This window comes from Hypanus sabinus, chromosome 8, assembly GCF_030144855.1.
Source record: "Hypanus sabinus isolate sHypSab1 chromosome 8, sHypSab1.hap1, whole genome shotgun sequence".
Lineage (NCBI taxonomy): Eukaryota > Metazoa > Chordata > Chondrichthyes > Myliobatiformes > Dasyatidae > Hypanus > Hypanus sabinus.
The window spans coordinates 110510854-110524198 of NC_082713.1; the positions used below are offsets into that span (position 1 = coordinate 110510854).

Below are 13345 nucleotides of genomic sequence, written 5' to 3' on the forward strand. Positions count from 1 at the left end.
GATCACCAAGTGCTTCAGCTAAACCACCGGTTGTAATTATCCAATTTCATTATGTGCATGTTAAAGAGCAACTTATTCGTGTGGCTCGGCGTGTAGGGATGGTCAAATTCCAAGAATTTGATTTTCGATTAGTGGAGGATTTTAGTCCAGAAGTAATGAAGGCAAGGCTTCTTTTTAAACCTCTTATGTCCGAATGTTATGAGAAAAATCTAAAACCTGCGCTCCTATACCCCGCAAAGCTCAGAATCTCACCTCCGAATGCACCACGGCATGTTTTCTTTTCTACATCTGAAGCGAGAAGCTTTCTGAATGAGAACTTCCTTACTGCTACGGATTCTTGTCTTCAATAAATGAATGATTTTGATCGTTGTAAGATGGTTTTTGTTTCCAAAACCAGATTTTGTTTCTGGCTATTGGTATAGGTTTACTCTGTATTTTATACTCTAGTTAAAGCTTTTTTTTGATGTACTAATCTTTTTATTTTACTTACTTTAATCACTGTACTTTATGTTTGGTCATTATTATTAATCCTTCGAAGGTGAATTTTTTTTACTAAGATGGCGGTTTCTTCTCTAAAATACTTTTGGGTTTTTTTTGATTTTGCCATTTTTTTTTCTCTCGTCTTCTTCCTATAATGCATTTCTTATCACAGTTTAAAATTTTTTTGGTTTGTTTGGGTTTTAACCCGATTTATAAGTTACTACTGATTATATTCTTTTTGGGTTTTTTTACTAGTAATTATATTAAGAAGTTTGGTTTCAGTATAGTGATTATTATTTCTTTAGAGTTTGGGTGTATCTTTTTTATCCTTTGTATATGGAGTTGCTTTCTGCTGATATGGGGGTAGATTTAGTTTCATTCCTCTTTCTTCCCAGCCTTTTCCTGGCTGGGGTGGCTTTTCTTCCTTGGGTGGGGAGTGGGGGGTCTATTTCTAAATCTTATGCTCTTTACACCAGTTTTTTTTTAGTTTTTTCATTTGGGCTGATTTTAAACTACTAAAACGTCCGCGTTGTCGTCATTTCCGGGTCCGCCCCTTATTTTTGTTCCTCTTCTGGGTGCATGAGTTCATAATTTGGTTAACCCTTTATATACCAAAGGGTTGATTTCAGAAATATGGCTCAGACCATTAATTTTGTCTCTTGGAATACTAATAGCTTAAACCATCCGATTAAAAGGAAAAAGATTTTCAAAGTATTCCAAAGACTGAATGCACATATTATTTTTGCACAAGAAACTCATGTGAAGAAAGAGGACAAGTATCACATTTTTAGGTTTTGGAGGGGTCAACAGTACCATTCGAATTCGAATGCTAAAGTAAGGGGAGTTTCAATTTTTATTGACTCCTCTATTGCATTTGTCCAACACGATATTTTTTCGGATCCGAATGGTAGATTTTTGTTAATTACTGGCTTACTTTTTAACAAAAAAGGTTGCTATGGTTAATGTTTATGCTCCAAATGTGGATTATCCCAATTTTTTAAGTCCTTATTTACTTCTCTACCTAATCTAAATGAATATAAGTTAATAATGGGTGGTGACTTTAATTGTTGTTTAAATCCTTTGTTGGACAGATCTATATCTACTCAGACTTTACCTAATAAGTCGGCCACTTGTATTAACTCTTTTTTGACTGATAATGGAATTTTTGATATTTGGAGATTTCGGCATTCTAAGGACAAAGAGTTTTCATTTTTCTCACATGTTTATCATTCCTACTCGAGAATTGATTATTTTTTATTGACTCTTGTTTTATTCCATCAGTAATTGGTTGTAATTATGATATTATAGCCATTATATGCTCCATTAAAACTTTCTATTAAATTTATGGATACAGCTTCTAATGCTAGACAATGGCAATTTGATTCTACCTTATTGCAAGATCCGGATTTTATTAAATTTATGAAGGAACAGATTGATTTCTTCTTTTCAACTAATTCCACGTATGATATTTCTTGCGGAATATTTTGGGACACTTTTAAAGCATATAAATGTGGACAGATTATCTCCTACTCCGTTGGTCTGAGAAAACGCATTAAGAAGGAAACTCTTTTATTGGTTGAAAAAATTAAAGAGATTGACAAGAAATATTCGACTACTCCTAGTGAGGAGCTTTACAAACAAAGGGTTGAACTTCAAATGGAACATAGTTTATTACTTACATCTCCGATTGAAGATCAATTAATGAAAACCAGATCAGATTTTTATATACATAGTGATATATTGGGTAAACTGTTAGTGAGTCAATTGAAGAATGCTTCGGGTAAACGTCAAATTACTAAGATTCGTCAGCAGAATGGGGATCTGACAGTTAACTATGATGAGATAAACAAATCTTTTCAAGAGTTTTATACCTCCCTGTATCATTCTGAATTCCCTCATGATTATAATACCATATATGATTTTCTTAGGAAATTGAATTTTCCAAAATTATCATCTGATGATCTTTCAATATTAGAAATTCCTATTACGGATGCAGAAATTAAAGGGGTTATTTCCTCTATGAATTATGGGAAAGCACCAGGTCCAGATGGGTATACTGTAGAATTTTTTTTTAATGTTTTTCCACTACACTTTCTCCTCGGTTATTCAGGGTTTTTGAAGAAACAATTAGATTGGGTAATCTGCCACAATCTTTTTATAGAGCTTCCATTTCTTTAATATTGAAGAAAGATAAAGACCCTGTGCATCCTATAGACCAATATCTTTATTGAATGTAGACTCCAAGATCTTTTCCAAGTTACTGGTGTCCAGGCTGGAGAAGGTATTACCTCAAATTATCTCAGAAGATCAAACTGGTTTTATTAAAAATTGCTATTCTTTTTTCAATGTTAGGAGATTATTGAATATTGTTTATACTCCTTCACATAGCACTTCAGAATGTGTCATTTCATTAGATGCAGAGAAAGCATTTGATAGAGTTGAATGGCCATACTTATTTACTGTGCTTGAGAAGTTTAATTTTAGTCCGACATTCATTTCCTGGATTAAACTGATATATCATACTCCAGTAGCCTTGGTGCCTACTAACAATCAAAGATCTCCCTTTTTTCGTTTATTTCAGGGTACTAGACAAGGCTGTCCTCTTAGTCCATTATTATTTAATATTGCTTTAGAACCTTTGGCAATTGCTATCAGAGAATCACAGAACATTTTTGGCATTACTCATGGGACGGATATACATAAGCTATCATTATATGCAGATGATTCATTATTATTTATTTCTGATCCTGAGAAATCCATTCCTGCAGTTATATCATTGTTGGCTCAATTTAGTAATTTTTCCGGGTATAAATTAAATCTTAATAAGAGTGAATTGTTTCCTTTAAATAGACAGGTTCCAATGTATGGAAATTTACCTTTTAAATTAGTTAATGACTCTTTTATTTATTTAGGGATTAAAATCACCAAAAACTATAAGGACATTTAAGGTTAATTTTTTACCCCTAATCGATCAGATTAAATGTTTATTTACTAAATGGTCACCAGTATCTTTATCTCTGATAGGTCGGATTAATGCTATTAAGATGGTTATTTTACCCAAGTTTTTATATGTATTCCAAGCGATACCAATTTTTATTCCGAAATCTTTTTTTGCTAATGTTGATTCAAAAATTTCCTCATATATATGGCAGAATAAAAATCCTAGATTAGGTAAAAAATATTTACAGAAGGCAAGGAAGGAAGGTGGATTGGCATTGCCTAATTTTAGATTTTATCATTGGGCAGTCAATATCCGATATTTGATACGTTGGTTAAAGGATTGGGATTTATCTTTTAGCCCTCATTGGGTGAACCTGGAAATTAAATCTGTACAAGGATTTTCATTGGGTTCTATTTTAGGGTCTTCTCTTCCCTTTGCTCTTTCTAAATTGCAGAAACGAATTGACAATCCAATAGTTAAACATACTTTACATAAATGGTTTCAATTTCGGAAATTTTTTGGGTTGACTCAGTTTGTTTTAAATATTCCTATTGTATCCAATTGCTTTTTTTATCCTTCTATTATAGACCAAGCTTATTCAGCTTGGGATTACTACATTTTTCCGATTTATTTTTGCATAATTGTTTTATGTCTTTTGAACAATTATCTAATAAATATAATTTGCTTAGATTTCATTTTTTTAGATATTTACAGATCAGGAATTTCTTAAATACTGTACTTCCTACCTTTCCAAATCTTGTGTCTTCAGGTATTTTGGAGAATTTGTTTGAACTAAATCCTTCTCAGAAAGGGCTAATATCAAAACTTTACAATATAATTATGAAGATACATTCAGAGCCCTTCTATAAGATTAAAAATGATGGGGAAAGAGAACTTAACCTTACTATCCCTATTGAGAATTGGGATAAAATTCTTCAATTAGTTAATACATCATCTATATGTGCTAAACATTCACTAATACAGTTTAAGGTTGTGCATAGGGCTCATATGTCCAAGGATAAATTGGCTCATTTTCATTCCTATATAAATCCTATTTGTGACAGATGTCATTCAGAGATAGCGTCTTTAACTCATAAGTTCTGGTCTTGTCTGCTTTTGAAAAAATATTGGAAAGACATTTTTGATATTATTTCCACGGTATTGAACATTAATTTACAACCTCATCCTATTACTGCAATTTTTGGTTTACCAATGATGGACTCACTTCATTTATCCTCTTCTGCTTGTCGAATGATTGCATTTCTTACATTAATGGCTAGAAGATCTATTTTGTTGAATTGGAAAGAAATTAATCCTCCTACCATATTTCATTGGTTTTCTCAAACTATGTTATGTCTAAATTTAGAAAAAATTAGAAGTGTTGTATTTGATACTTCTATTAAATTTGAAAAGATATGGAGACCATTTATTCAATATTTTCATATGATGTAATACGACCCTGTTCCAAGCCTATTTGTTTTTCCAGTTTTGATTTTACATATGTTGAGAGGGTTGGAGTTGACGACACTGATGATTTTGTATCTTTGTTAGATATTATAAACAGCTCTTTTTTTCATTTTTTCTTTTCCCCTTTTTTCTTTTTTCATTTTTTTTCTTATTAGTTATTAGATTGTTAGATTAGTTTTTTTTGCATAATTTTTTTTCTTTTTCTGTTTTCTGTTTTTTTTTAATACATATTATGATATACCTAGGTTTGCCTTGTTTATTGGTTACTTGTATCGTCCATGATTTGGGAAGACTCATTTATACTGTAACTATTGGTTATGTATTCTTTCATGTTCAGTTGAAATGTGTATGTTTGTAATCCCATTATCTATGTATCAATCTTATTATGTTGATATTAATAATAATAATAAAAAGATTGAAAAAGAAAGAAAAAAGAGTACATACTTCAGTATCAGGGAGTTAAGGACAAAGAGCGATCCCAACTGCACTGGATATATTTCTGGAGGAGATATTAAAAATCCTGCATTTATGAGCAACTTTCTTGGCCTCAGGTTGTTCCAAAGGATTTCACTAGTAATCAATTACTTTGAGTATGGTTTCTGGTATAATATTGTGGTGACCCACTTTCCAACACACCCAAACCAGCTCACAAAATGGCACGCAGCGGCAAAGAGGCCGGCCCCAAAAAGGGTGCCAGGCCTTCTTCACCAGCAAGGAGAAAAGCCCGCGCGCGGGAAGGGACTGTGAATATGTGCCTCCTACAGCATTCCCACCCGGGGAGGGCAGAAACCGGAAGGCTTAAAAGCAAGGCTGCGAAGTTTGAATAAATCTTTTACACAACTGCAACTGGCCATCTGCATGTCGTTATTCCAGCGCTGTGTGTAGCACACCACTACAATTGGTGACCCCGACGGCCCAAACGATATTAGGACAAAGATGAACGATGCCGCATCTGTTCATGCAGTTTCATTAAAACTGCCAAGCTTCTGGACGCTGCGACCTCACCTATGGTTCCAGCAAGCAGAAGCCCAATTCCACATTCGGCAGATAATCTCAGATTCCACATGTTACAGCCGCCCAGGTTGAGGAGTTCATACAGTCGCCCCCAGAGGACGGCTAATATACAGCATTCAAAGCCCTGCTCATAAGGACTTCTGGACTCTCATGGTGCGAGCAAGCTTCCCACTTACTGCACCTGGATGGATTGGGAGACAGGCCGCCGTTGGCATTAATGAACGAGGTGCTGGCCCTGGCTGAAGGATACAAGCCCTGCCTCATGTTTGAGCAGGCATTCCTAGAGCAGTTGCCCGAGGACATATGTCTGCTGCTGTCCGATGCGGATTTCAGCAACCCCCGGAAGGTGGCGGCCCAGGCAGATGTGCTGTGGAAAGCCAAGAAGCAGAGTGGGGTGTCCATCGCACAGATCACCAAGCTATGTGCCCAACAGCAGACCAGACCAGGCCCGGCAGCAGAGCCCACAAAACCCGGAGGCAGGAGTGCAGAGGCCAACAAACAATGGTGCTTCTACCACCAGCGGTGGGGCACAGAAGCCCACCACTGTAGCCCGCTCTGCAACTTCCTGGGAAACGCCAGGGCCAGCCGCCGCTGATGGCTATGGTGGCTGGCCATCGGGATAGCCTCCTGTATGTGTGGGACAAACAGTCAGGACACAGCTTTTTGATCAAAACCGGAGTTGAGATCAGCGTCTTACCTCCGGCGAGTTACGACACCCACAGCAGAGAACCGGGACCCACCCTGAGGGCCGTGAATGGCAGCACAGTAAGGACCTACAGTACCTGTACGGTGCGGCTACAGTTCGGCTCCAGCCGGTTCACGTGGGACTTCACACTGGCTGCCATGGCCCAACCACTCCTGGGGGCGGATTTTTTGTGAGCTCACAGCCTGCAAGGGAAGAGACTAGTCCACGCTAAGACTTTTCAAACATTCTCCCTGGGTGTAGCCAAGTTGCCAGCCCCACACCTGGACTCCATCACGCTGTCCGACAACGAATTCACCAGAGTCCTGGCAGACTTCCCATTAGTTCTGGCACCACAGCTCACGGCAGCCATGCCCAGACACGGAGTGCAGCACCACATCCTGACCCAGGGACCACCCCTCCACGCCCGCGCACAAAGGCTTCCCCTGAACAAGCTCTAACTGGCGAAGGAGGAGTTCAAGAGGATGGAGGAATTGGGGATCATACTGTGGTCCGACAGCCCATGGGCCTACCCCCTGCACGTGGTGTCCAAAGCAACAGGGGGCTGGAGACCATGCGGCGACTACTGCAGGCTGAACGAGGCTACAACTCCAGACCGCTACCCTGTGCCACACATTCAGGACTTTGCAGCAAACCTGCACGGCGCACAGATCTTCTCCAAGGTAGACCTCGTCCGGGGATAACATCAAATCCCGATGCATCCAGACGGCGTCCCCAAAACGGCACTCATCACCCCGTTCGGCCTTTTCAAATTCCTCCGAATGCCGTTCGGCCTAAAGAATGCCGCACAGACATTCCAGCAGCTCATGGATGCGGTGGGACGCAACCTGGACTTTGCATTCATCTATTTGGATGACATCCTCATAGCCAGCAGCAGTTGTCAGGAGCATCTGTCCCACCTCCGTCAACTCTATGCCCGACTGAGTGAATACGGCCTAACATCAACCCGGCCAAATGCCAGTTTGGACTCAACACCATCAACTTCCTGGGCCATAGGATTACTAAAGACGGGGCAACCCCTCTGCCCGCTAAGGGAGATGCGGTCCGCCATTTTCCCCGACCCAACATGCTCAAAGGCCTTCAGGAATTCGTGGGTATGATGAATTTCTACCACCGCTTCCTCCCCTCAGCAGCCCGAATCATGTGCCCCCTGTTCACCCTGATGTCAGGTAAGGGTAAGGACATTACCTGGGACGAAGAGGCTGCAGCCGCTTTCGTTAAAACCAAAGAAGCCTTGGCAAATGCCGCGATGCTAGTGCACCCCAGAACAGACGTCCCTACCACCCTCACAGTGGACGCATCCAACACAGCAGTTGGTGGAGTGCTGGAACAACTCATCGAGGGTCGCTGGCAACCCCGGCGTACTTCAGCAAACACCTGCGACCGCCCGAGCTCAAATACAGTGCTTTCGACTGAGAACTGTTGGTGCTATACCTGGCAATCCGGCATTTCAGGTACTTCTTAGAAGGTCGGCCCTTCACCGCGTTCACGGACCACAAACCGCTTACTTTTGCGTTCACGAAGCTATCCGATCCCTGGTCGTCCCGCCAGCAGCAACATCTGTCCTATATCTCCGAATACACGATGGACATCCGGCATGTCTCGGGAAAGGACAACGTCGTGGCGAACGTTGACCAACCATCCAGGGGTGGACTATGCGGCACTGGCAGAGGCACAGCAGGCAGGCGATGAGATCCCTAGTTACAGAACCGCAGTCTCCGGTTTGCAGATCCAAGACTTCCCCGTAGGCCCAGGTGAGAGGACCCTACTGTGTGATGTAGCCACCGGCCAACCTCGCCCCATCGTCCCAGCAGCCTGGTGGCGGCGAGTTTTCGTCTCCATTCACAACTTAGCGCACCCCTCCATCAGGACAACCGTCCGGATGGTCTCCAACAGGTTCGTTTGGCACGGACTCCACAAGCAGGTCAGTGAATGGGCCAAAATGTACATGTACTGCCAAACAGCCAAGGTGCAGCGGCACACCAAAGCCCTGCCGCAGCAGTTCCATCCCACCCACTGGCGTTTCGACCACATTCATGTGGATATCGTGGGGCCCCTGCCAGTGTCGTGAGGAGCACGGCACCTCCTGACTATCGTGGACCGGTTCACAAGATGGCCAGAAGCGGTCCCGCTCACCAACACCACCTCCGAATCCTGCACTCGAGCACTGATTGCAACCTGGGTATCTCGCTTTGGTGTACCGGCCCACATTATCTCCGACAGAGGCGCCCAGTTCACCTCCGGTCTGTGGTCAGCTATAGCCAGCCTTTCGGGGACACAGCTGCACCACACAACTGCCTACCACCCACAGTCGAACGGGCTAGTGGAGCGTTTCCACCGTCACCTGAAGTCGGCTCTCATGGCCCGCCTCAAAGGGCCTAACTGGGTGGACGAGCTCCCCTGGGTCCTGCTCAGAATCCGCACGGCGCCCAAAGAGGATCTGCACGCCTCGTCGGCCGAGTTGGTGTACGGCGCACCCCTGGTCATCCCAGGGGAGTTCATACCAGCCCCAAGGGGGCAAGAGGAAGAACCTGCAGCAGTCCTGTACAGACTACATGAGAGGCTCGGTAACCTGGCTCCCATGCCCACTTCACAGCATGGGCAGAGCCCGACCTGCGTACCCAAAGACCTGCAGCACTGTAAGTTTGTTTTTGTACGACAGGGCGGACATCGGGCACTGCTACAGCGGCCCTATGAGGGGCTGTTTAAGGTGACCAGGAACAGCGGGTCCACGTTCGTGCTGGACATTGGGAGGAAAGAGGAGGTTTTCACAGTGGACTGACTCAAACTGGCCTACGTGGACTTGGCGCAGCCGGTCGGAGCTCAGGCACCGCGGCGCAGAGGCAGACCTCCCAAACAGAGGCCGACTCTGGGGGGTGTATCGCCGGTTCCGGGGGGTGGGGGCTATGTGGTGACCCACTTCCCAGCGCACTCGAACCGGCTCACAAAGTGGCACACGGCGGCAGAGAGGCCGGTCCCAAAAAGGGCGCCAGGCCTTCTTCACCAGTAAGGGGAAAAGCCCGCGTGCGGGAAGGGACTGTGAATATGCTCCTCCTACAGCATTCCTACCCGAGGAGGGCGGAGACGGGAAGGCTTAAAAGCGAGGCCGCGAGGTTTGAATAAATCTTTTACGCAACTGCAACTCACCATCTGCATGTCGTTACTTCAGCGCTGTGTGTAGCACACCGCTACAATATAACTATATATGGAATTTACAATTCAGGCATCCATGAGTATTATTTGTATCATCACCAACAAACCAATGCAGCAAAGTAGAACTTAAGATTTTCCTTTCTCTTGACAATTATAGTTTTTTTAATGTATTTAAATTAGTGATAACTGGAGTGAGTTTATCAATACAACCAAAATAGATTTAAACATTAAAAAAAGTCAGTTATCAAGTGAGTAGGCCTCAATTTGTGAATAACCCCATTTAAAATCATTTTGTAACACTAAAACAACTGATAATAGTTTCATTAGTTCTGGCTTGATGTCTTGAAAATTAACTTTTTCTGATGCAGAAAAAGAACGTTAAAAATATAATAGATCATTGAGCTGCCCATCTCCATCTCTGTCTCCCTATCTCTCTCCCTCTCCCCTCCCTCCCACTCTGTCCCTCCACCCCTCTCCTTCTCTATCTCCATCCCCAACTCCCCACCCCTACCCCACCCTCTCCCTCCATTTCCTCTCTCCGTCCCCTCTCCCTCCCCAAAGCCCCGACCCGCTCCCTCTCTCCCTTCCCATTTCCTCATCTGCTCTGGCTCTCTCCCTCCCTGTCTCCCTGCCCCTCTCCTTCTCTTTCTCTCATCTCCCCAAAATTCTCCCTCTCCTTCCCTCCCCATCCCTCTATCTCCCCAGCTTCCCGCACCTCTTCCTCTCTCTCTTTCCCTGTCATTCCACCTGTCTCCCCTCCTTCTCCCCCACACCACTCCTCTTTCTCTCTCTCCCTCCCCATTTCCCTGTCCCTTTCTCTCTCCCCATCTCCCCGTCCCTCTCTCCCTCCCCGTCTCCCCGTCCCTTTCTCCCTCCCCGTCTCCCCGTCCCTTTCTCCCTCCCCATCTCCCCGCCCCTCTCTCTCTGGCACTCTTTCCCAATCTCTCTCCTCTACCTGACCTGCTGAGTATTTCCAGAAGTTTCTGTTATTTTACATTTTCATTTTGAAGCACCTGTGCTAAAGAAATTCTATCACCAGCAGCCTGCAGAACCTCTGGCACTGACTTTCATAGAGGTCAGGGGACAGCACAGAGGGCTAAAGGCAAAGGATTTGTGTCATTTGTCCATCATTAAGGACCCCCATCACCCAGGACATGCCCTCTTCTCATTGTTACCGGGGTAGCAGGTACAGAAGCCTGAAGGCACACACTCAGCGATTCAGGAACAGCTTCTTCCCCTCTGCCATCCGATTCCTGAATAGACATTGAACCCACGAACACTACCTCATCTTTTAAAAAATTATTTCTGTTTTTGCTCTATTTTTAATTTAACTATTTAATATACATATATAGTTACTGTAATTGATTTATTTTTTTCTATATTATCTTGTATGTCATTGTACAGTTGCCGCGAAGTTAACAAATTTCACCATGTATGCCGGTGATATCCAGCCAACTAATGCAATATCCACTTTGATCACTTTGCACTAAAATGCAGTATGTTTCTTTCTAGTAAAAATTGTGTTTGATTTAAGTTTCTCTTGTGAATGTGGTGTATCTGATGCTGTGTGCCCGTGATACTGCTGCTAGGAAGCTTTTCACTGTAATTGTTCTTACAACAATAAACTCGACTTTGATGGCATTCAATGACTGTCTCTGGAAGGAAGAAAGTTTAGAGGGCAGAGAAGATAAGAAAGGGGATCCCAGAGCCAAGAATCTGGAAAGCCGAGGGCCGTTCCAATGAAGAGTGACAATCAGAGACACACAGTGGAACAAGTGCACAGGTCTCTGAGAGCATATACATTTATTTACTTATTTAGAAGTACGGGACACTGAAAGACCATTCCAGCCCAACAAGCCACACTGCCCAAATACACCCATGTGACCAATTAACCTACTAAACAGGAAACTAGAGCACCCGGAGGAAACCCACATGATCACTTGCAGAACATGCAAACTCCTTACAGGCAGCAGCAAGAATTGAACCCGGGTCGGGTTGCAGACTTACCTCCTCGCTCTGAGGTGCGGCCGCGATCACACACCCAAACGGCGTCCCATCACCAACTGCGGCACAAGCCTTGGAGACCTGGGGCCCGCAGATTAAAATCTTCAACAGGTTGACAACCAGGAGGCCCCTACCGAGAGATACAAAGAGTGTTCACCTTAAAACATGGCAGCTTGCTGAGGTCCTGTCTCCCATGAGAAAGCACTGACGCTGGTTAGAGTCATGAGACATATCATCTCAGAATCTGGCTTATTATCACTGACGTATGCTGTGACATTGCTCTCGTGCAATCCACAAAAATATCATGAGTTACAAAAGAATTATGAAAAAATAAATAAGTAGAGCAAAATGTGAGAGAGTGTTCATTGTCCGTCAGAAATCTGAAGGATGAAGGGAAGCTGCTGTTCCTAAAACACTGAGTGTGAGATTAGAGTTATGAAGGCAGCCTTTCCCTCTTTCAGCCCAACCATCAAACACGTATTCCTACACTAAACAAGAGCGACTCTGCAAATCCCTTCACCTGTATCCTCCTCAATACTCTGAGTGCTGTTTAACTGACGCTGTACCCAAGTACTGTAGATCTACACTCACCTGGACAGGTGTGCAGTATTCTAGCACACTTATGACAGGAAAGCAGAGCGAATTCCCATTTTACACACATCATCCATTTACAGTCCCATTTTACACGCATGTCCATTTAAAGCAAATTCTCTTTTCCCCAAGACTGGCCTACAAACCAAGTGTTGGTCAGATTGCACTTGGGGTGCTGTGAGCAGTTTTAGGCACCTTATCTAAGAAAGGACATCCTTGTATGGGAGAGGGCCCAGAGGAGGCTCATTAGAATGTCCCAGGAATGAAAGGGTTAACTTCTGAGGAGCGTTAGATGGCTCTGGGCCTGTACTCGCTGGAGTTTAAAAGAATGAGTGAGATCTCATTGAAACCTATCAAATATTGAAAGGCCCTGATGGAGTGGATTTGCAGAGGATGTATCTAATACTGGGGGAGTCTAGGACCAGAGAGCACAGCTGCAGCATAGAAATACATTCCTTTAGAACAGAGATGGGGAGGAATTTCTTTAGCCAGAGGGTGGTGAATCCATGGAATTCATTGCCACAGATGGGTACTGTATACTTAAAGCAGAGATTGATAGGTACTTGATTAAAAAGAACGTCAAAGGTTACAGAGAGAGGCAGGAGAATGGGGTTGAGAGGGATAATAAATCAGCCATGATGGAATGGGGACCAGACTTGATGGGCCGAGTGGCCTAATTTTGCTCTGTCTTACGGTCAAACCAATGATGTTTCACCTACCGCTCGGCATTCAGAAGCTCCAGGCGTGTTGGTTCCGTCTCTGTTTCCCTGAACATTACACCCAATGTCTCCACGATCAAAATACAAAACCTGCAGGAACACAGAAGGAAAGTCCCGTCACAGACTCATGTTTCAGTAACTATTGTGAATTAATCTGGCAATATTGTGGTGTTAAACAAACATCGGAAAAGTGCAGAAGTTGGAAATCTGGTCATAAAAACAGAGGTGGTAGAGGTGGGTCCAATTGGAATGGGTTTATTATTGTCACATGTA

At 43.4% G+C, this 13345-nt stretch overlaps 1 protein-coding gene across 6 annotated transcripts in view; it reads right to left on the reverse strand.

Moving 5' to 3' along the window:
• Positions 1-13345, reverse strand: part of c8h12orf56 (chromosome 8 C12orf56 homolog) — a 95400-nt gene that overhangs the window by 25332 nt on the left and 56723 nt on the right. For all 6 annotated transcript variants that reach the window (XM_059977579.1, XM_059977578.1, XM_059977580.1 and 3 more), the window contains 2 exons: positions 13073-13162; positions 11766-11892 (listed from right to left, as the gene is read on the reverse strand). In XM_059977579.1, the coding sequence (XP_059833562.1) occupies positions 11766-11892; positions 13073-13162 (217 nt within the window). The remainder of the gene's footprint in view (positions 1-11765; positions 11893-13072; positions 13163-13345) is intronic.